General features: G+C 41.3%; 1 protein-coding gene across 3 annotated transcripts in view; it reads left to right on the top strand.

Moving 5' to 3' along the window:
* PPARGC1A (PPARG coactivator 1 alpha) overlaps positions 1-23,726 on the top strand; it is a 714,869-nt gene that overhangs the window by 253,344 nt on the left and 437,799 nt on the right. The window contains exon 1 of one of the 3 annotated variants that reach the window (XM_070791231.1): positions 8,338-8,870. The exons of the other annotated variants lie outside the window; for them this stretch is intronic. Within the exon in view, the coding sequence (XP_070647332.1) occupies positions 8,671-8,870 (200 nt within the window). The 5' untranslated portion in view covers positions 8,338-8,670. Of the gene's footprint in view, positions 1-8,337; positions 8,871-23,726 lie in introns of those variants that run through there. 3 annotated transcript variants of the gene reach the window in all.

Here is a 23,726-nt window from a genome sequence, read left to right as displayed (position 1 = left end):
TACAGTTGTGCAACCATCACCATAACCATTTTAGAAACTTTACGTTTCCCCAGAAAGTTCTCTTGTGCCCAATTGAATCAATCCCTGCTTCTACCTCCAACTGCAGGTGATCACAAATCTATTGTCCCTAGATATTTTAGGAAGGATTTGTTTTAATCACTTTGAATGCGATAATAATAGCAACAAACATTCATGTATAGCATTTATCATGAGTTGAACAAAGATCTAATCACTTTGTATATGCACTGAATTCTCACAATGACCTCAAGAGATAGGTATTATTATTATTTGCATTGATGGAGGAGGAAATTGAGGCACAGAGAAGTTGACCTATTTAGTTAGTCAAAACGCTGGGATTCCAAGCCAAGTAGTCTGACTTAGAGCCTATTGTGTTAATCATCTCAAGTTACTTCCTTCTATCAATGTAACGCACTGCAACGTATAGGAAGTTGGAGAGGTTGAAGTAGATGTTAGATCCTGGAGGACTTTCCTACTCTATGCTAACGAGTTCACTTTCCATGTCTAGAATGGGAAGATGAGATTTACTCTCTTGCCAACTAAAGGCACATTTTCCAGCTGTCTCTGCCTGTTGACTCAAGTCCTGAGCCAAACACCCCAGTGATATCTTTTGCCCTTGGAAGTGGTACCCTTTACCGTCTCCCTGGTGTTGTCAATGGGTGTCTCTCAGTGAAGCAGATGTTCGAAACACCGGGACTTGCTAAAATTGATGCAGACTTTCCAAATGCAGCAGCATCTGGGTATTTCTAGAACATTTTGTTTCTCTACCGGACAGAATGGTGAACTTTGAGTGAAGAAAGGTCTTACTGTTACTGGAACAAACAAATCATTTCAACTAGCTGATTTAATTCAATTGTTTCATTGCTCCTCAGAATTGACCATTTTATGCATTTCTTCCATGCCTTTATATCACAGGCAAATATCTCCTCTGTGTCTGGTTGTCAAGAATTAGTATTATGTTTTATTTATCTGAATTTTACTCTGTTTGAAACATAATATTTTCCCAGTGATTAAGAACACAGGTTTCAGTGTCAGAAAGACCTGGATAAAATCCTAGCTCTGCCTTCACTTAGACAGGTTGTCCAATTTCCTCAGGTACTAAATGAGGGTAATACCATTTTACCACTACATTTGCCTTAAGATTAAATAAAATTAATGCACTAATGCTTACAAAATGCACATCAGTACATGGTACATACTAAGCACTCAATAAATTAGCTACTACTACTATTATATAAGTAAAATTTTAGTAAAATATAATAAACATTTGGGTAAGGTCCAAAGTCAGATATTTTGGGGGGAATCCTTTCATCTTCTTCCTGTTTCTCTTTCTCCAATTCAGTAACTCCCAGCTTCGCTCACTGTTTAATTCTGTGATCTCTCCCCTCTGAAAATTTCCTCTAGGACGTAGAATGAACTAAGATTTGATTTGTCTATGGATTTAAAAAATAATGTCACAGTTTTTTTTTTGGCAAGCATTGGCAAATGTTTTCATTTCTCCCATCTGGGGGTAGGATATGATATTTCTTGTTGTAGCTTCTGGAATTGTACAGAAGAATTGTGAAACAAGTGGATATGTTTGTAACAAGTGAAAATTTTAAACTTTGTGTCTAAAATCAGTTCAAAGAGAGAAGTCCCTTCTTTTAAAAAATTTTATTTATCTCTCTCTCTCTCTCTCTCTCTCTCTATATATATATATACACACACACACACATTTTATATACACAGGCACAGACGCAGACACACACACACATATATTTGCGTGTGTGCTCAGTTGCTAAGTTGTGTCCAGTTCTTTACAATACCATGGGCTGTAGCCAACCAGACTCCTCTCTCCATGAAATTTTCTAGGCAGGAATACTGGAGTGGGTTGCCAGGGGATCTTCCTAACCCAGGGATTGAACCCGAGTGTTCTGCATCTCCTGCATTGGCATGCAGATTCTTTACCCTTGAGCCATCTGGGAAGCCCACATACATGTTCTGGAGTGGGGTGTCATTTCCTCTTCCAGGGTATTGTCCCAATCCAGAGATCAAACCTGCATCTCTTGTGTCCCCTGCATTGGCAGGCAGATTCTTTACCGCTAGGGCCACCTAGGAAGCTTGATCACACATTATATATACACATACACGCAGCTCTCTTCTTTTTAAAGTGAGACCCTGTTTCTGGATATTATCATTAGGAAAGGGCCCCTCCAAGGGGCTTCTCAACAGGAGGGATGGGATGGTGGATGGGTGAGCCCGAGTGTGGTAGTGGCTGTTACATTGGCTCATGTCTGAATGACCCCCAGCACCAAGTCCACAGCATCACTCTAGAACATCAAGTATCTAAACACCATTTCTATCCCCACATTTTAAACTAGTCTCCAGACTGTCCATATTTAGGGGAGGGGAGATGGGCCTCTGGAGTCTAACCAGTGGCTGCAGGTGTTTAGTGAAGATAGATAAGCGTTAAGGGAATAATGGAGACAACTCATTGATTGATTGATTGTTAACTGAGCAGGACCCTTCCCTTGAGACTTTATCTTGATGATGTCTCTCATGGGCAAGAGGCAGAGAGGCAAATGGTGACAGAAAATTGACTCCATCACTGAACAGTTCAGGGGAAGCAAGAGCCCAGTATGATGGAGCAGATAACCTGGTTGCCAGGGTTTGTGAGATTCTGCCTGGGAATGTAGCAGTCCTAGCCTGTGGGCATTGGTCTGACAGTCACTCTCAGTGTTGTAGAGAGATTCTGAATGGTGGTTGCCAGACAATAAGAGTTCAGAGCATGTCAGCCCAGATGCGACTACCCCCAGAGGTGTGCTGACACTTGCAGAAAAGCATAGCAGTGTCCCTTTCCATTTCCAAGAGGTATAGGGCTGTAGAATATCTCCAGGACATTTGGACTGGTACCAGTCACCCTGTCTGCTCACCTTTCTGCCATCATTACTTCTGAATCAGCTGAAATTTGAACTCTAAGGGGAAAATAAGTACTCCCCACTCACTCCACCCAGACAGGACTATAGTTATTTGAATTGTAAGAGGATTGCATATTCCTCCTCTTGGACTTGATGATTGCAGTAGAAAAGGATTGAGCTTATGCATATATGTTTCAGTTAAAGGGGGGTCAAGGGTGGGCAGCAGGGCAGGTCACTGGGACACCAATCTGGAAGGGACATATAAACAGCACTGGGGGTGAAGGGAAGGTGAGGTCTGGTTACCACAACTCTACTCAGGGCAAAGACTAAAATGTGGTTGGAAGGATTGGGCTGCTTGGTCTCAAGAGCCAATGGATGTTCCCTAAACTGCCTTCTGAGGAGGATGAAAGCAGTCAATTGGTGGGCTGAGTGGGATGTGGAAGTTCAGGTCAGAACTGAATTTCTGGGGATGTTATAGAAAGAATTGAACACTACTACCTGTTGGCCTCTTCCTGTCTGAAACTCCCTGTCACTCCTCTGGAATATTTAACCAGCATTTCAATGCTTGTTGCTTCTCAGGGGACCCACATGACTTGATTCGGCCCTGTATCCTGGCCTAGTTGATGGGGGCCACCTCCTTTCCTTTCTGGCTGCCTCCTTGAAGCACTGCCTGTGTACTGGCCAGTTTCTCTGTACTCTCCAAACTGGGAAGAAACTGGTATAAATGGTTATGTGCAGGATTTTCCAAACTCATCATGGAATCTCTTTTTTTTTCTGTGACAATTACGACTTAGTCTTTTGTGTACCAGGCTTGGTAGGAGTCTGGTCCTTAATTCCCAGAGCAGATGGTCTACGCCATTTATTTATTCATTTGAAAAGCATTTATTGGGCATTTGCAGTATGTCAGTTGCTGCTGTATGCTCCATCAATATTTTTGATGTTAGATGATTCTGGATAAATTTCTCAATCATTCCCTAGACCATACTCTGGAAGACTTGTTTATGGTGATATTCTAAGTTTGTACCCGTGGCACTAGCCACTGATATTCTCCTAGGCACTCAAGATTAAAGCCTTAGAGTAATCACTAATGCCTTCTTTTTGTGAATATGTCATTGACTTTAATGAGTTTTTCAAAACTTATCTTTAAATAAATGTTACACATTCCTTGTAGAAACATTAGAAAAACAAATGTTAGCTAAAAATGGGGGGAGGAAGTTATTTGCCATTTAAGACCAGTTGCCCGACTCTGATGTTTTTGTCTTTCCCTGTTTTCTAGTATCAGATCCCTTTTCTTGTCCCCATGGTCACCATCCAACACTCTCCATTGCTCGAGTTCTCATACCTGAACAATGGCAATAGCTTCCTCCTGGGGCCTTAACTCTTCAGAGTCGTGTATCCCTGAGGCCCACTTCTGTGAAGGTGTGGAATCATCTAGAGAACAGCATATGATCAAGAATGAAAGATAGTTGCCTACATTTTGTCACCAAACTGTTAATATTACCTTTGCATCTCTGGTAGTTTTCTAATCATTTTAATGATCTACTGTTTCTTATGAACATGGATGTTTTGCTTTAGATCTCTGGGAGAAAATACCTAGGGGACAAATAAATTCTTCATTCCTTCAGATCCTTAACTTCTGCTTCTCTTGGCTTTCCTGGTGGTTCAGCTGGTAAAGAATCTGCCTGCAATGTGGGAGACCTGGCTTTGATCCCTGGGTTGGGAAGATCCCTTGGAAGGGAATGGCTACCCACAACCAGTATTCCGGCCTGGAGAATTCCACGGACTGTATAGTCCATGGGGTCCCAAAGAGTTGGATACTACTGAGCGACTTTCACTTTCACTTTCTTTTTCTCTTGGCTTCAGCACATCACATGGATTTATTCACACATGTTGCCTCCACTCCAGAGTCTGCCAAGGGCTGTCTCAGACTCTGGGATGGAGATCTAATGTGAGGCCCACCTATGGGTGGGTACATTGTATGCATTATCCCTTATGTAGCCTTTACAGTGGTGGTAGTGATATTACTTGTGTGCATGCTCAGTCACTTAGGCATGTCCAACTCTTTGCAACCCTGCAGACCATAGCCTACCAGGCTCCTCTGTCCATGGAGTTCTCCAGGTAAGAATACTAGAGCAGGTTGCCATTTCCTACTCCTGAGGATCTTCCCAATCCAGGGATTGAACCCACATCTCCTGGGTCTTCTGCATTGGCGGGCGGATTCCTTACCACTGAACCACCTGGGAAGCTGGTGGTTATATTACTTGGTCCTGTATTAGGATGAGGTATAAAAAGGGGAAACGTGGGGGAAGGAAGGATAGATTAGAAGTTTGAGATTAACATATACATAGTAGTGTATATAAAATAGATAATCAATAAGGACCTACTCTATAGCACAGGGAAATTTACTCAATATTCTGTAATAACTTATATGGGAAAATAATTTGAAAAACAATAGATACGTGTGTGTATAATTGAATCATTTTGTTGTACACCTGAAACTAGCAGTATTGTAAATCAACTATACTCCAATATAAAATTGACATTAAATTTAAAAAAAGATGAGGAATAAGCACAAAGAGCTTCATGCTCTGAAGATCACAATTTCAAAACCAAGTCTTGATGCCTGGTGAACTCTGGGTTGGGGAGAATTTTGGATGATCAGAAAACCAAAGGGGGCACTTCTGAGATAATCCCTTCCTGGGTAAGATTGTCTTTCTACCCTTTTTCTGGTAGTAAGTTTCATTTGTGGGTTCTGGAAACTGTCCCTTTAAATCCACTCAAATGTTTGAATAATGAAGGGGCCTCAGTGTTTTGTTTTGTTTTTTAAAGCTATGTTTCATGGAAGAAACAATTTGGGCCAGGAAAAAAACAAAACAAAACAAAACAAAACTGAAGGGCAAAATAATTCTCAGTGGATCTTTTCAACTATGGAAGATCCTCATTAACTCCTCAGAAAAATCAGAAGAGCTGATTTTGAGTAAGTCAGCCCCATGATACGGTCTTATATGAAGTTAGGTGCAAAATGGAAAAAAGCCTTTTATGTAAGGTGGTTCCATACCGTAGGAAAAATTGGATAAATTTTGGTCAAAATTTTGGATAATTTTCTGGTCAAATTGGATAAATGATACCCACCTCAAATATACCAGGCAAAATTACCTGCCTCAGAGATCTACAGATCTGTACTCTCCATAGCATCTAGCCCCATACCTATGACATGTGTTTATCTCACCCTGTCTAGTCTGGACTGTGCTATGAGAACAAATGGTACCTGAGCTTTGTCCTTTCTGTAGAAAACCACGTTCTCACAGAGATATCTAACGTATGACAATCCAGTCTGTTTAGCCCAGTAAATGTTCAATACACACTTTTCATGGTGAGTCAATGTGGGCATTTCCCTACTATAGCCTTCTTGGTCATTCCGTCTGGACCTTTTGGAGAACCATGGGTGACCACATGGTGTTACTTCATTTTCTCTCTCCCCTTTTTCCCTGATAAGCTTCTCTGTTTGTTTGAAAAGCCTTCATTTGTGTCTCATTTTTCTTTCATAGTAAGCATAGCATGATTTTAAAGTTCCACATAAACTCTTTCAGTGAGACATCAAACCCCCATTAACAAAAGTAAACTCAAGGATGATGAAATTAAGTAACTGGTCATTAACAAAGCCAAGATTTACTATCAGGATTGTCTGATTCTAACCAATTTTTGTTTTTTTTTTCCTCCTCTAAGGAAAGACCCTAGTTCATTCTGGTAAAAATTGTTTAATGAGGTAAATAAACCATTATTTCCCTCAGTGAAATTCAGCTTGGGTCTTCCTAAACTGACTAGGTACCAGCATCCTCTGCCCAGGTGCCAGCATCCTCCATGTCCTGTGTGAGTGTGGACGAGCTGTTCACTCTGGTGTGGCTCTAGCTCTGTGTTGCTATGAGGCATCTGGGCTGTTAAGACGGTGGGGAAATCCCAGGAGGGTCTGAAGCCATTTGTTTATTGTGAGTCTGATCCTGTCCTGGGGGGCCAGTCTCCTCTCTCTGCAGACTAGATCCAGTCCTCTGGGGAGCGGGCCAGGGCAGTGAAGATTTCCTTCCCCCTGGGCTCTTGGATTTGCTGCTAACAGAAGGAACACTTGGAGTTTTCTGTGATGGTGACTGGGATTCTTTTTCTCCTCTGGCCCTCTGGGTTGAAGGCACAGACTTGACGATTCACAGTTCAGAGCCATTCAGGTATGCTGTTTATCCAGAGTGAGGGGCACAGTGCCTGGGGCTTATCTCAATCTTGAGTCCCCTGACTCTCCTGTAATTTTTGCCATTTAAATATTTTTCCTTTTCCCCTCTTTACTTTTCTGCTTTCAAAGCTTTACCTCCTTGGTCAATTATGGCAGGAGAATTAAGGGTTAGCATTCTAGTACTACATGCCCACTCCCGCCCCACCCAGCACTCCTGCTTCTTGTCCTGTGGCTCACAGAAATGGCCTTGGCTTTATTTCTGATATATATTCTTGCCATATTTATATTACTTTATTATTTTTTGCATTATTAAAATTTAGTTACTATTCAAATTTCAGAAAAATATTGGCTTAAAACAAAAAAAATTTAATCTTTCACAAAGAGGAGGAGAAAAAAATGGCCTGGGATGGGGAGCCATCCACATGCTGTGGACAGCTGGAAGATTTGAAGGGAGAGACTGAGAAGGTGGCACACTCCAGTCAAGTGTGGAGCGATGCAGAAGAGTCTCGAAGTCTTTGTCTTCACCATCACATAGCTGTCAGGTGGAGTCCATCTCATACCTCTTGTCTCACTTAATTACGCATGACCCATCTCTTAGGTTTTGATGCTCTTCTCCTCTCTATTGCCCAAACCCTCCAAAGGCCTTTCTAGAACACCCAATTCTGTAATTGTGTCTGCTCAATCTCTTTACACAGGGCAAGGTTTTGAAGGCGTGTGTAACCCACACCCCCACACCGCCTCAGCTTCTCTAAATCCTTTGGAAAATAATGTGAAATAACGCTGTTGTTTTCAGGGAGGCATGTCATTTGTTTTACCGGTCTGTAGTTGATTAATTTGCAAATGATATTCCCAATAAAGTGCTTAGAAGTAGATAATTACAACTATATTAACAGTTCCCGGGGAAGCAGATGGTATTCTGAGGAGCTGCCATGTAGCATTACTGCTGATGCTCCACTGTAATGTACCATCTACCCCCGAAAACCACAAACAACAAGCGCAAATCCAGCTGATATTCCAGATTGGGAGGAAATTGTGCTTTTGCCTCACATTCCATTCTTATCGGAATTTTTATGTGTGTTTTCTTGATCGCTACAGTGCTCAGTGAACTGGTACATTTTATGTTGAGTCCCATAACTCTCCAACTCTGTAATTCTGAATTAGCCCCGTATTAAGCCCGCACGGAGCAAGTTTTTAAACTGTTCATCAGTGTTCCTCCTACCATGCCAGATATTTTTAAGCATAGATTATCTCTGTACAAACATATAATTTCAATTTCCTAAATTACCTGAGCCAACATGCCATGTTAGATAATCAATTAAGAATTTTGGGAGGCAGAGGAATCTCTTCCTTTTGCTTTCTCCTTCTGCATCATACACCCATATTCTTGTCCACATTCACGTGTGTGCATGTGCGTGTGAGCGCGTGCGCGCATACACACACACACAGACTCTTGACTAGTTGCATCATATTTTTTTCTAAGCTACCCAGTAAAAAAGGATCATTTTGCATCCTCTAGTTCTCAGAAGAAAGGCTGCAATGTCATGTATTTCTGTCTGTACATCTATGCATCAGGAGTTGTCCCTCTTAAGTAGGCTGGAGTTATGTAAGTGTTTATGTACACAAGGTTATAGACACAATAGGTCATGGGAGTTCAAGTTAAATATTTATTTTGTGCTATGGTCAGTTGAAGACGGCTGGGCCATGGCGATGAGGCTGCGTGTCACCCGGAGCAGTATGTAAGTGTGACATGGACTTCTCTGGGGACCACTGATGGTTGCTGTAGGTCAGGCTGGCAGTGGGCCACCAGCAAGGCCTCCACCTTCAGTTGCTGTCATCTCTGAATCACTTCTGGACTAGAGAGGCTCTAGACAGCATTGCCATAGACCGGGAATGACCACACTCTTACCTGCCCAAGTCTATAGTCATTTCTGCTAAGAGAATAGGAAAGGATGGTGACCAGTGTTTTCTCTGCTTTCTGTGGGTGAGAACGGGCTTGGAGAATGTGTGTGGGCTGCTGAGTGCTTAGTGCTTATTTAAAGCTGTCTCAGAGCATATGTTCACTGGCTTTTCTAGAAGCAGGCCTTGTGGATCTTGCTGGGGGCTCACGCATTAGGGGGCTTAGTTTGATATGCAAGTAGGCTCCAGGATTCCCAACAAGTTGCCCAATTATCACCATAAGCCTTTTTACTGTTGATGTACACTAGAAACTTTTAGTTTTAGCTGCCATTTTTTGAGAGTGTACCATGCACCAGGCACTGTGAGAACGACTTTGCATTATATCATTCCACTGAATTCTCACAATATTCTATTAAACAGACAAGAGTTGTAGTTCACCAAAGAAGAAATAGAAGCTCAGACAGGTTAAGTAACTTGTTTAAGGTCACAGAGCTAATTAAGTGTGAGAGTTGAGATTGAAATGCTAATCTGTCTACTACCAATGATCAGGCTCTTAATCATGACATTACTCAGTTATTTTATGCATTTAATTCAATGAACATAATTTAAGTCACCTAGAAGGTTTTTGTAGTTCTGTGCAGTTACTGAAGGTGCATGGATAGTAAAAAATGCACATTCTTGATTTTATGTAGGCTGCACTCAAGGATCAGAGAAGTAGACCATGAGATAGGCATAGAAGATGTGGCTTTGAACATGGGGCTGCAGTGGGGGGAAAGGGTCTTGATAGTCATCTGAAGGAAGCTGGGCAGCATCTTAGCCACTGGTGTACAGGCAAGTGAGTCTCATGATCAGAGATTTTCAGAAAGAGTTTAGAAAGAAGATGCTTCCATGAAAGGTGGGCCCATCGGCAGGCAATCTAGTTGGGAAGACTGTGCAACAATCCAGATGCATAACGCTAAGGTGCTGGCTGGCACACGTGATGAAACAAGTAGGAATGAACATCACAGGGTGGAATATGCCAGTGCAGGCATCACAGGAGCTAATGTTTGTTAACCTATAACCACGTGACTATCATTGTGCTAGGCATTAAAAAAATGAGCAAACTCGTTTAATCCTCAGAATCCCTATGAAGTAAGTTATATTATTTTTTTTTTTCATTTTATGGATGAGACGATGGAGAGACAAAGAATGCCCAAGTGCCCAATGAATCCAGATTCATTCTCTGCCCTTTTCACTCCAGAGCTTGATCTGCCTAACATGGTGTCAGACCTTGGACCAAGATGGGGTGTTAGGGTCCAACTCATCTTTTCCTAGATGTGCCAGCCATGCATGCCCTCAGGGACATATACCCTTCTCTCCCCAGGACAAAGTGCATGTAGGGCATGTGGGAAGAGAACTGGCGTTAGTGAGAATGATGATTTTGTTTGTGTCCCGTTCTGTGTCCTGGCAGCTCATTCAAGGCTATACTCAGGAGAACAACATTCAGGTTTCTTTCTATTTTCCTCCATTAAGTAGGACTTACCTTCTATACTGGTGATGGTTGTTGTTTAGTTTCTAAGTCATGTCCAACTCTTATGCAATGCCATGGATGGTAACCCACCAGGTTCCTCTGTCTAAGGGATTTTCCCAGCAAGAATACTGGAGTGGCTTACCATTTCCTTCTCCAGGGTATCTTCCCAACCCAGGAATTGATCCCATGATTTGGCGGGTAGATTCTTTACCACTGAGCCACCTGGGGACTCTCTGGTGAAATTGAGGTCAGAAGACCTGTGTTTAGGACTGTTTCTGTAGCTTAGAAAAGCATGCTTTTGAGCACATGATTTGAGATCTTTGAGTTTCAGGTTTCTCATGCTTAAGGTGGGGATTATAATATTCATTCATCTAGTTGTGCTTTTAAGGAATGGATATTGAGTACCTACTGTGAGCAACACACATGCTAGGGAGGCACTGGGACACCAACGCAAGAACTAGTCACAGGGTGTGCTGTTAGGAGTTCAGAGTCTAGTGGCTGAGGTAAGTAAATAGTTGCAATTCAAAGAATCAAGAAGATAATATTCATTAGAGGTTTTTAAAATCTAAAGTGCTTTGAAATGGTGGGCTATTACTGTTATTAAGTCTATTAGGGAGTGTGAGAGGAGAAAGTCAGAAAATGCCAGCGAGATCCAGGTTGGGGTTGAGTTCCCCACTTTGCCAAGGCTCCCACTGGGAGGGCTTCCAAGAGCACAGGCCCTTCCAGTAAGGGTGCTATGGCTCCCGCCTGCTTTTGACCTTTGTGAAGAGTGCTTGCGTGAACACACTTCACTTTCAAAAGTTTAAAAATACGCACTTGGAATTGTAGATGATCGACAATGAATCCCAGGCGTGTGGAGAATTGTGCTGATCTGGGAGTACATGGGCCATGTGCCCTGCAGTTTGACGTCAGCACCGTCCAGGAGGCGCACAGCCTCTGGGCCCCTCTGCGCGGTCAGTCTGTGATGCAATGTGCTTTCACAGCCTGTGAATCAATTCCCTCTAGGAAAAGAAAAAAAAAACACAAAAAAACCCAACAAACAGTATGCTGATGAACTGGATATACCACTGTTGAAATCCCTGATTTTGCAATATTTAAATACTTTCTCAGCTAAGATGGTGAAATAGTGTAAGCAGAAAAAAAGAAGCCACACGGAGTTATTAGAATCAAGCCCTTTCCTTTTTGAATGTTGACCTTTGAGTTTCCAAATTGGGTAAAGGAGTAATTATCAGGAATACCTTGATAAAAGGTTGTACGATCCCAGTTTAGGAAAACAACTTTACATGTTTAAGTCCTTTGTATTTTTGGTAGCACTTTAATACCAATTTTCTAATTTAATCCTTCATGCCAACTCTGTCAAGTAGATGGAATATTCATAATTCAATTATAGATGAAGACACTCAGGACAGAGAATTTGTGACCTGTCCCAGACTCTTACACCCAAAACACAGGGGACGGAGAAGAGGGTAAAGGAAATGAATATTCATTAAACAGCTACTATTTGCTCGGTGTTTAATATGATTGAATTTAATTCATCACACAATCCTGGGGTGGAAGATGAGTATTCTTATTCCTATTTTACAGACAGTTAAACCAAGGTCATGCATTTAATATTTAGAGGATGAGTTGAGATTTAGATCCAAGAGCTCCTTGATTCCAAATCTGTAGGTCTTTATCTACATTTCCAACATTGTCGATTATGTGTTTTTACTCTTCTGAGCACTTACCTCCAGTAAGTGTGTATTTGTTTATACACAAGTTATTTGCACATACTATTGTACTACTACTTTAGTACCATTATAAAACATCCACAGGAAATAAAGATATTGAGATGCATACAGATGAACGGAAGACATACCATTGCTGCACTCCATTTCGTAGACCACCGTCTAGTCTGTACTCCTTTCTTGCTTATTAGGAGCACAAAGTTCATTCCTTCAGCTTATTTTCTTAAACAAATCCACTAGGCAGCGTAGGGACATGTTAGGGTGGGGTTCCTCAGCAGAGGCACTGTTGGCATTTTGGACCAGGTAAATTCTTTGTTGTGAGAGGCTGTGTATTGCGGATACTTAGAGGCATCCCTGACCTTTATTCTGTAGATGCCAGTAGCATATCTTCCACAGAGTGACAAAGAAAAATGTCTCCAGACATTGCCAGATGTCCCTTGTTGGGGGTAGGGGAACAAAATCCTCCCCAATTGAGAACCACCGTTTAAAGGTAATCAACAGGAATGTTCTCCTTCTTGCTAATGCCAAAGAAGAAGGCATTCAGCAGCACCAGTTTGGAAGACGTTTTTCCTTGCCCATTGAAATTCATCCAGAGGACCCTTGGGCTCGGTTCCAACCTGTATCCAGCAGCGCCTGAGATTGGCCAGCCAGAACGGAGGTCCAGCTGTTCAGTGATGATATCAGCCTTGGGATGACTCCCGTCCCCCTGCATATCACATCTAATTTTAACATCTTGTGCTTCACTGCCAATGGACTTTGACAAAGCCCAGTGTGGAAGACTATGGTAGTCCAGTGTGGGGTGGAATCAGGTAGACCTGTGTTCAAATCTGTCTTCTGACACTATTATCTGTGACCTTGAGCAATTCCCTTGACCTCTGTCAGCCAGTCTTTCCTCATCATGATAAGACATGCAAGGGAGGAGAACATTTATATCATAGGGCTACAGTATTTAACACAGTGACTGTTACTGGCTCTTAATAAACAGTAATAGCTATTCTTTTAATTATGATGATGATTGTATAAGATACTTAGACTCTTGCCTGACACATAGTACGCACTCAATGAATGACACAGGTTGTCATAATGTGTATTGTAAATATGCATTTTTTGAGTTTGATGAGTTTGACTATGCTACTAAGTCGCTTCAGTCATGTCTGGCTCTGTGCTACCCCATAGACAGCAGCCCACCAGGCTCCCCCGTCCCTGGGATTTTCCAGACAAGAACACTGGAGTGGGTTTCCCTTTCCTTCTCCAATGCATGAAAGTGAAAAGTGAAAGTGAGGTTGCTCAGTCGTGTCTGACTCTAGCAACCCCATGGACTGCAGCCTACCAGGCTCCTCTGTCCGTGGGATTTTCCAGGCAAAAGTACCGGAGTGGGGTGCCATTGCCTTCTCCGGAGTTTGACTATAGATTCTGAGAAATAGGGACAAGATCTTGTTTATCACTTGATCCTGATTACCTAGTTCAGCCTCAGTTCAGTTCAGTTCAGTTGCTCAGTCGTGTCCGACTCTTTGCTACCCTATGAATTGCAGCACACCAGGCCTCCCTGTCCATCACTGACTCCTGGAGTTCACTCAAACTCACCTCCATCGAGTCGGTGATGCCATCCAGCCATCTCAACCTCTGTTGTCCCCTTCTCCTCCTGCCCCCAATCCCTCCCAGCATCAGAGTCTTTTCCAATGAGTCAATTCTTCGCATGAGGTGGCCAAAGTACTGGAGTTTCAGCTTTAGCATCATTCCTTCCAAAGAACACCCAGGACCGATCTCCTTTAGAATGGACTGGTTGGATCTCCTTGCAGTCCAAGGGACTCTCAAGAGTCTTCTCCAACACCACAGTTCAAAAGCATCAATTCTTCGGCACTAACCTTTCTTCACAGTCCAACTCTCACATCCATACATGACCACTGGAAAAACCATAGCCTTGACAAGACGGACCTTTGTTGGCAAAGTAATGTCTCTGCTTTTGAATATGCTATCTAGGTTGGTCATAACTTTCCTTCCAAGGAGTAGTTCAGCCTGGCATATAGTAAAGTGAAAGTGAAGTTGCTCAGTCGTGCCCGACTCTTTGTGACCCCATAGACTGTAGCCCACCAGGCTTCTCCATCCACAGGATTCTCCAGGCAAGAATACTGGAATGGGTTGCCATTTCCTTCTCCAGTAGGAGGTGGTGTGTAGTAGGTGGTCAGTAATTGTTGTGAATCCATGAATGCATGCATTCTTCCTCTGAAGCCATGAAAATGTGTGAGCACTGTCTTTTTGGGGTTTGCTTTAGAATCATAAGGGCCCTGCTAGGTAACACTCCAGAAATTCTCCAGTCCCTTTCACCTGTGCAGTTCAATGGGATTACATATGTTTGGCACTGGCTTGGGAGAGAAGGCAACTCAAACTCTTCTTATGACCTGAAGCTTAAGGAGTGGGAGTTCTGTATAATTTTATCCAGTCAATGGAAATGCAGGAACTCAATCATCAAGATTGTCTAATTGTTCCCTTGAAATTGACTGAGATGCTTGCTATCATGATATTTTCCGAATTCCATTTCATAATGCAAGTTTACTTATCTGGTTTCAGGTTTTCGATTTATTCTTTGTTTCCTCTGGCTAGTTTTAGAAAAATTAGAACTCTTTTGTGACTTTACAAAAAAAGATAACTTATGAGGTTGAGAAAAAAATTTTTATTGGGAATACATCAAAAATCATCAATAAACCAGGCATAACAATGCTTGATAAATTTAGGAGAAAATTGATTGCAGCAGTAATAGCTGATTTAAACTAATGCCTGCTTGCGTCATTACTCAAATAAACACAGGAGCTACATCAGTTTTAATTTCTGTCTTGTTTAAAAATGAGCGAGTTTCTTTTCAGCAAATGACTGTTGATGATCTGGATCTTAGCATTAAAAAAGGGGAAAATTTTCCACCATTTTCTGATCGTTGTTGTTGTATGTTCTTCAAATTTTCAGCACCTCAAACCTATAATTTTCAGAATATGTTTTATAAAAGCAAAATTAGCACTATGGGCTTGTTTTTGTGTTTGTGTGGGTTTGGGGAGTGTGTTAGAGAGGTGTGTATGTAAGTAGGCATGTGGTTTTTGTCATTCAACCTAAATGAGATATGCAGTTGGAATGTTCCTTTTGTTAGAAAAACATGTATTCAAAAAACATATTGCCTCTCAACTTTGTTGAGTAACCTCTCTTTAGATATTAATGGGATGAGTGAATAGAAACTTCCATTTTGCCTTGTTTGGTATCACTCAAAGGCTGATTTTATGTTAAATTATATGTAATTGCCTAGTCACATCAAAATACTAAAAAAAAAATTGAAAGCAAGAGTAGCCAGACTCTTTATTCCCACTGTGTCTAGGAAATGCTGCTGAGATTCAAAAGAAGTAAACAACTGAGTAAGTGGGGTTTCATTTTTCTCCCCCACCTCCAATTATGAAAATATTTGAAAAATGCAGAAAAATTTTTAATGAGCCAAAAGAAAATATTTAAAAGTTATATAAAATTCTGTCATCTAGTTGCAACCCCTCTTGGCATTTTTAAATATGGTTTCAGGCTCTTCATTCTATACATGGGTTCAAACAAAAGAGTCAAGATAATATTGCATATACATTAAAAAATCTTATTGAAGTATAATTGATTTATAATGTATTAATTTCTGCTATATGGCAAAGTGATTCATTTGTACACATATATTCTTTTTCATATTTTTTCCATCTTTTTCCTATTTTCATCTCAGAATATTGAATGTAGTTCCCTGTTGCACATACATTTTTGTATGCTAATTTTTCTTTCATGTAACTTATAGCCATGTTTTTGTGTTATCACAGATTTATAGCAGTTTAATATCTTCATTGGCCAGTAAACCATATTTGACCCAACTGTTCTATTATTAGGTATTTAGGTGTTTTCCACTATTTTCCTTACACAAAACTGTGGACCTCTTAATTAGGTAAGGGTTGTCTGGCCCAGATATATATTCCTGTTTTTCTTCTTTGGTGATTTGCTTATACCTCTTTCTGTGGTATCTTAACTTGACTTTTTCACTAGGCCAAATGGTCTTCTATGTTTTTAATAAAGTTTCCACATCTTTACCAGGGGATTGTTTCAGGCATAAAGGACCCAGGTGACTTACTGTAATTGACCTCTAAGTCTTGACCCCAATGTGGAAACGTTATTGCCCTGAGCCCAAAGGATGGAGTCATAGTTGCCTTCAGCCAAGGAGATTTGGCTAAACTTGGCCTTGCCTTTTAAAGCTGAGTTTTAATAAATCAAGGTTTACTTCTCCCCAAACCCACTTCAAATCTCCAATTGTCAGATGTTTCTTATGTTTAGCTATATATTGTTCTTATTGAACGTGGGTTGCTTTATATTGAAAATGCATGGTTTATTAACCATAGTAACAGACTTTCCAATATGAACGTGCAGCAGAAGGATTCCCAAGTATCTTGACTGTAACATCAGTGTTTTCTACATGGGGATTATGTTTGGAGCAAAACCCATACCATCCATTGATCATGTTTCTGAGGAGAAAAGCGTCGATTGCTCTTATCCAGGTTGGAAGCATAGAATCCAGACACATGTATGCTGGTCTATTGTGTGGGGAAGTCAGGGGTGAACATTGTGAACATCTGCTTCAAGTTACATCTTTTGCTAGTTTCACATTATAACTTTCATGACAGATACCATTTGCTAAATGTCTGTAGGTTCTATTAAATCTCTATCTGTATACTTGAAATCTGTACTTTTGTTTGGTAATTCTAGTTTTTCAGCTTAGGGTCTCACTAATTATGTCTTCCTTCTGGTCAACAAAATCACAGTTTTGGTCACACTGGTGATAACCACTGCTAATTTGTTCTGAAAGGAAGTTTTCATTCATTTAAATGGTACATGTTGAGTTCTGCTATGTCCTCAGGGACTAGACATATGAGGAAGATCACTTAGTATGGAAGGTGAGGGCTGGGTTATGCCTTGGATCACCATGACTAGGGGTACACATGGCCTAACCCCGTGGAGAAACACGAGGAAAGCACGGTGTCTGTTGCACAGAGTTTTCTGCAGTCAGTATTCAGTTTTAAACTTGAAAGTCCCTGTGTTTGTCTGTCAGGCCCAGTTTCTCAGTGGCAGGATCAGGTAAACAAACTCATAAACAGCCAATAAGACAGAGTGGTGGTAAGTTCTGCAGAGGAATTATGAACAAAATGTTATAGCATTTCAAAAGAGGGTGATGAAATTGGTGCTTATGCTTACCCTGACTTTTACAGCTCTCCTGCTGGTCTTGTTCTGTGCCTCCATCTTTCAGGATGCTGAGGAGCCTTTGGATATGAAAAGGGATAGTTTCTAGGAAAATTATCCTAGGAAGGATATTCCTTGCTGTTTCACCAAGGAATTTAGCCTCTATCTTCTTTTCCTTGAGTTCTTCCTTCCTCCCTCTCTCCCTTTCTTCTATCTTATCATTTATTATTTGATTTTCCCAATAAGTATTTCTTCAGCCGCTACATTTACCAGGATGGAGATACAGTGATGATAAATAAAGGGAAAGTTCTTGCCCTCAAAAAGCTTATATTCCAGTGCATCAGCCTATTGGCCCTTATTAAAGGACCAAATCATTGTGCCCCACATGCAAATGTTTCTGCTGCTCTCTAACTATGCTGTCTTAGCAGAAAACCTCCTGTTGGCTCCCCAGGTCCTTTAACTCTTTGCTAACGCGGTGTGAGTTTTATCCACATCATACTGTGCTCGTGGTAGGCCCTCATCATGTGCTTGCTGATGAGTACTTGCCCGATTCTGCCAGTTTCCTAATTATATTTAATTTTTTCTCTTAAAATTTAGTTTCCTGCATCTTTGACTTATCTCATTTCCAGTCAGAGTCTCCACAGGAGTTGACTCAAGGATGGTTTCAGTTCAACATCTATAATAAGCAGATCCCTAAAGCATTTATTTTTAGAGGTTATGTAATTGCCAGAACTTCCCTGGTGGCTCAGACAGTAAAGAATCTGCCTGCAATGCAGGAGAACTGGGTTCAACCCCTGGGTTGGGAAGATCCCCTGGAGAAGGGAATGGCAATGCATTCCAGTCTTCTTGCCAGGGAAATCCCATGGACAGAGGAGCCTGACAGGCTACAGTCCATGGGGTCGCAAAGAGTGGGACACGACTGAGCGACTAACACTTTTACTTCATTTGCACTATGCTCTACTCCAGCAACTTAATTTCATGGTAACTATGAACTACACATATTCCAGTGAACACTTCAAAGCATCCATGAGCACGGACAGAGTCAAGTTCACCATATTTAAGTCATCCAGAATTTAAATCACTCCTAAGTCAGCACTTTGGCTCATTCATTTTCATTCAGAGCTCAGAGCAACTTGCCTGACTTATCTCCTTGGTCCTCATATTATCCATCAGACCTTCACAATCAGGTTAAATCATTGCCTCACCCTCCATGAGTCTGCAGGCAAAGGATAATTTCTCATACTCAAAGATGTTTTAGGCTTTTGTATTTTAAAGCCAAACTTGTAAATACATCTTTATTCTTTCTGTGTACTTTCTTTTTCTTTCTCTTGTCTTTCTCTTTGGTTATTTCTTCCTTCACTTTCTTTGAATGGCTCATTATTTCTGTATTGAAAGGATGAATCTCAAGTACTGCCCATTCTTAGTGGAAAACAACCCCAGGAAGGATTTCTGTGCTTCTACTGGCCAGCAGTCTGTTCCCTCCCGTCATGAAGTCTTCCTGTTTGTGGGCCATAGGTTGGATTTTAAAAGCTGTGCCCTATTAAATTGATAATGGTTCATTTTCAGAGCTGCCTGTGGTTATGGATTCCCAGCCGCTCTTGTAAGTCTCTCCTGGGCCACACACCCTTTTTGGAGAGAGGACCTTTTCCTGGCAAAAGCAGTCGTCAACTCCTCTGCCTCCTCCCCATCGATTTGATGACTTGGCCTCTCAAAAGGTCATATACACGGTGGATTCTTTAAAGCTTGTTTATCTGGGAAAGGGCTTTTAGAAGGGAGATTGAATCCCTGCTGTCAATGACTCTTTTCTGAAACAGGGCCAGGGAGATAAGGAGAGTTCATGTTGCCAGGTAATGACCTTGCCTGGACCCACTTGAGAGAGGAACCCACAGGCATCTTGTTTGGAGAGGCCTGGCAGAGTGATGAATGGACCCACACTCTGTCCAAGGCAGAGAGGGCTGTGTCCTCTCTGTTCCTGAAAGGCCAGGAGAAAGAGAGTTGACCCACATGCACAATTTTCCAACTTTCTGGCACAGTCCTTTGGTTTACTCAACTTGTTGGGGTAATTTAATATTCATTAAAGTGTCTACTGTGCATGAGGTGCCAGTGGTCAGCTTTCACTCTGGTACACTCCACTCATCAGAGACCACTAGAGACAGTGGGGGCACCAGAGTCACAAATGCAGTCAGTTCATAAGCATCTCTTGTGTACCTGCACGTGCCTGACTCTGCATTATATCGTGTTATGTTCAATGGAACCACAACAAAAATATACATGACATAGTCTCACCCTCCCAACCGTTGTTTGAATCATATTGGGGCCCGAGGCACAGATAGATGAAGCAGCTAGAAAGCAGTGCCTGGCTGTGTAGAATTGAACTTCAGAAGGAACTTAATTGCAGCATTATTTGAAATTGCAATGAAATTAGAAACACTCTTGATGTCCATCTGTATGGGAATGTTTACAAATGATGCTCTAACCATACCTTTGAATATTCTGCACCTGTTTAAAAGAAAGCTATACATAGAACTATCAGTGCATTTCAGTCATTCAGTCGTGTCCAACTCTTTGCGACCCCATGGACTGCAGCAGGCTTCCCTGTCCATCACCAACTCCCAGAGCCTGCTGAAACTCATGTCCATTAAGTCAGTGATGCCATCCAACCATGTATCTCATCCTCTGTCATAGAACTATAGGCAATGACATTGAAAGATTACCAAGACTATTGTCAAGTGAAACAAGAAAGTATTTTACTTTCACTATATGCCATTTATATTAAAAGTATATATTTATGAATGAAGGTTAATGCATTGAAGAGAGACTTCCATGATATTTACATGTGGACTTATATTTTTCTGTTTCATAAAGATGTGTTTATTTATTATTTATATATTATTATATATTATTTATATATTACTTATATAATTTAAAGTTAGCAAGGAAGTAAAGGCTAGATTATATAAGATCAGAAGAGAGCAAGACATAGTGAGTGCTTGCTCCTTCTTGGCTCCGGATCTTGAGCCACTGTCTTATTTGAGCAAAAGACCAGGGGCCTGTCTGGGGTTGTTTCTTCCCAGGCACAGGGCTGGGGAGCAGCTGCGATAATCAATACGACTTTAAAAATGGCTGACTGCGCTTGTGAACATCACGTAGGTGGAGGGAGCTACCATTTGTCTTCATTTTCTGTTAGCCAAAGTGTTTGCGTTAATGGGGGTGAGGGTTGGCAATATAACTTTTGACTCCTTGTCCTCAAGAAAGGCATGTCCTGAGTGTGTAAGGTCCTTTTCTGCCATTGCTTTTTTAGATCTTGACAACCGCCGAGACATGATATTGTATTTATGGCTCCAATTTTATTTCACACCCATACCCGCTACATACTAATAAAAAATAAAGTGTGTCATGGTGATGTAGTTTTCTGGCATATGATTCCTACATACTTAAGTGTTCAGGAGTTATTTGAATGTATATGTCCTGTGACTCCAGACAGATTAGATATGAATTGAAGTTGGGAATTTTGTCTTTGAGCTCACAGGAAGCCCCTATAGTTATGCAGAATGGTAGCTTTTTACATAATGGACACTGAATAAATGAATGCTATTGGTGGAGTGAATGATTGAGCTGTTGAATAATTATTCCCTGACTTTTTGTTTTCATATAGAAAATAGAGTCAATGCAATAAAAGTGAAGCCATGGACTGAAACTGTATAAGTCTATCTTTCGAGTGAAATTCCTTTGGCTACTTCAAAAACTATAAAATCTTTCTGAACAGTAAGAAAAGCAGAGACAAATATAACAAACACCCATGCGTCTAACATCCGTATTTAACAAATGTTCACAGTTCGCAGGTTTGCATCAGATTTTTTTTTTATTAAGACATAACATATTTCAGATACATTAAAGCTCCATTTGCCCCCTTGCTAATCCCATTAGCCTCTCTCATGTGTCAGAGGGAACCACTAAGTCTACAGAATCTATACCTGTTTTCTTTTTTTTTAGGTTCTTGTTTACTTTATTTGTCTTTTACTGCACTGCATCTTAGTTGCTACACAGGGGCTTTCTCCAGCTGTGCTGCTCAGCTTCTCATTAGGGTGGCTTCTCTTCTGGAGCACAGGCTGTAGGTGGATGGGCTCAGTAGTTATGCACGGGCTTAGTTGCTCCACAGCATGTGGGATCTTCCTAGACCAGGGATCAAACCCACGTACCCTGCGTTGGCAGGTGGGTTCTTAACCACTGGGCCACCAGGGAAATTGCTCAAACTACTGCACAATTGCACTCATCTCACACACTAGTAAAGTAATGCTCAAAATTCTCCAAGCCAGGCTTCAGCAATACGTGAACTGTGAACTTCCAGATGTTCAAGCTAGTTTTAGAAAAGGCAGAGGAACCAGAGATCAAATTGCCAACATCCGCTGGATCATGGAAAAAGGAAGAGAGTTCCAGAATAACATCTATTTCTGCTTTATTGACTATGCCAAAGCCTTTGACTGTGTGGATCACAATAAACTGTGGAAAATTCTGAAAGAGATGGGAATACCAGACCACCTGACCTGTCTCTTGAGAAACCTATATGCAGGTCAGGAAGCAACAGTTAGAACTGGACATGGAACAACAGACAGGTTCCAAATAGGAAAAGGAGTACATCAAGGCTGTCTATTGTCACCCTGCTTATTTAACTTATATGCAGAGTACATCATGAGAAATGCTGGGCTGGAAGAAACACAAGCTGGAATCAAGATTGCCGGGAGAAATATCAATAACCACAGATATGCAGATGACACCACCCTTATGGCAGAAAGTGAAGAGGAACTAAAAAGCCTCTTGATGAAAGTAAAAGAGGAGAGTGAAAAAGTTGGCTTAAAGCTCAACATTCAGAAAACTAAGATCATGGCATCTGGTCGCATCACTTCATGGGAAATAAATGGGGAAACAGTGGAAACAGTGTCAGACTTTATTTTTGGGGGCTCCAAAATCACTGCAGGTGGTGATTGCAGCCATGAAATTAAAAGACGCTTACTCCTTCGAAGGAAAGTTATGACCAACCTAGATAGCATTTTCAAAAGCAGAGACATTACTTTGCCAACAAAGGTCTGTCTAGTCAAGGCTATGGTTTTTCCAGTGGTCATGTATGGATGTGAGAGTTGGACTGTGAAGAAAGCTGGTGTTGAAGGAGACTCTTGAGAGTCCCTTGGACTGCAAGGAGATCCAACCAGTCCATCCTAAAGGAGATCAGTCCTGGGTGTTCATTGGAAGGACTGATATTAAAGCTGAAACTCCAATACTTTGGCCACCTCAAGCAAAGAGTTGACTCATTGTAAAAGACCCTGATGCTGGGAGGGATTAGGGACATCAGAAGAAGGGGACGACAGGTTGAGATGGCTGCATGGCATCACCAAGTTGATGCACGTGAGTTTGAGTGAACTCCGGGAGTTGGTGATGGACAGGGAGGCCTGGTGTGCTGCAATTCATGGGGTTGCAAAGAGCTGGACACGACTGAGCAACTAACTGACTGAACTGATACTTGTTTTTGTTCTTTGATTTTTTTGTGTGAGCATACACTCCATCAACAGTCTAGATTTTTGTGAATTTTAAAATCTACATAAGAATGTTATGACGAATGTGCTCTTCCTTGACTTGCTTTCTTTTCTCAATATAATACGGAGATTTCTCTATGTTGATGATGTAGATGTAGTTTATTCATTTAATTCCTTTGTACACAGATTTCAAGGTTATTGCTTATTCACAGATACCCATTCCCCTGTGGATGGAGACCTAGATTTGCCCCTGGTGTTCCACAATTCTTAATAGCACTGTTAATGATGTCCTCATGGAGAGCCTTCCTTTTGCTCATGAGTGTATCCTTCCTGGGTATGACTGGGAAGTGAAATGGCTCAAGAGTGGGGGCATTATATTTTCAGTTTTGCTATATATCAATAAATTGTCCTCCACAAAGGTTATAATTAAGTGACATCCCCACCAGTGGTGTAAGAATATGCCTGCTTCTGGACATTTTCACTAACACTTGGTATCAGCATCTTTCACTTTTGATTTTTTAAGGGAATTTATTTCTGGCTGATGAAGGCTATGTTACAAAGTCCAACCCCTGCCAATGTGCTTCATGCTCCAGATTTGTTTAATATCACACGCTATCTGAACATCTCAAAAGCCAACCCCTTTGCCAGGAATGCGTTTACTGCCTTGATGGCAATCTCTTATTCAAGTCCCAATTAAAA

The sequence above is a fragment of the Bos indicus genome, chromosome 6, assembly GCF_029378745.1.
Source record: "Bos indicus isolate NIAB-ARS_2022 breed Sahiwal x Tharparkar chromosome 6, NIAB-ARS_B.indTharparkar_mat_pri_1.0, whole genome shotgun sequence".
NCBI lineage: Eukaryota > Metazoa > Chordata > Mammalia > Artiodactyla > Bovidae > Bos > Bos indicus.
The sequence above is the reverse complement of the archived record's forward strand: the minus strand, read 5'-3'. Positions and strand labels throughout refer to the sequence as shown.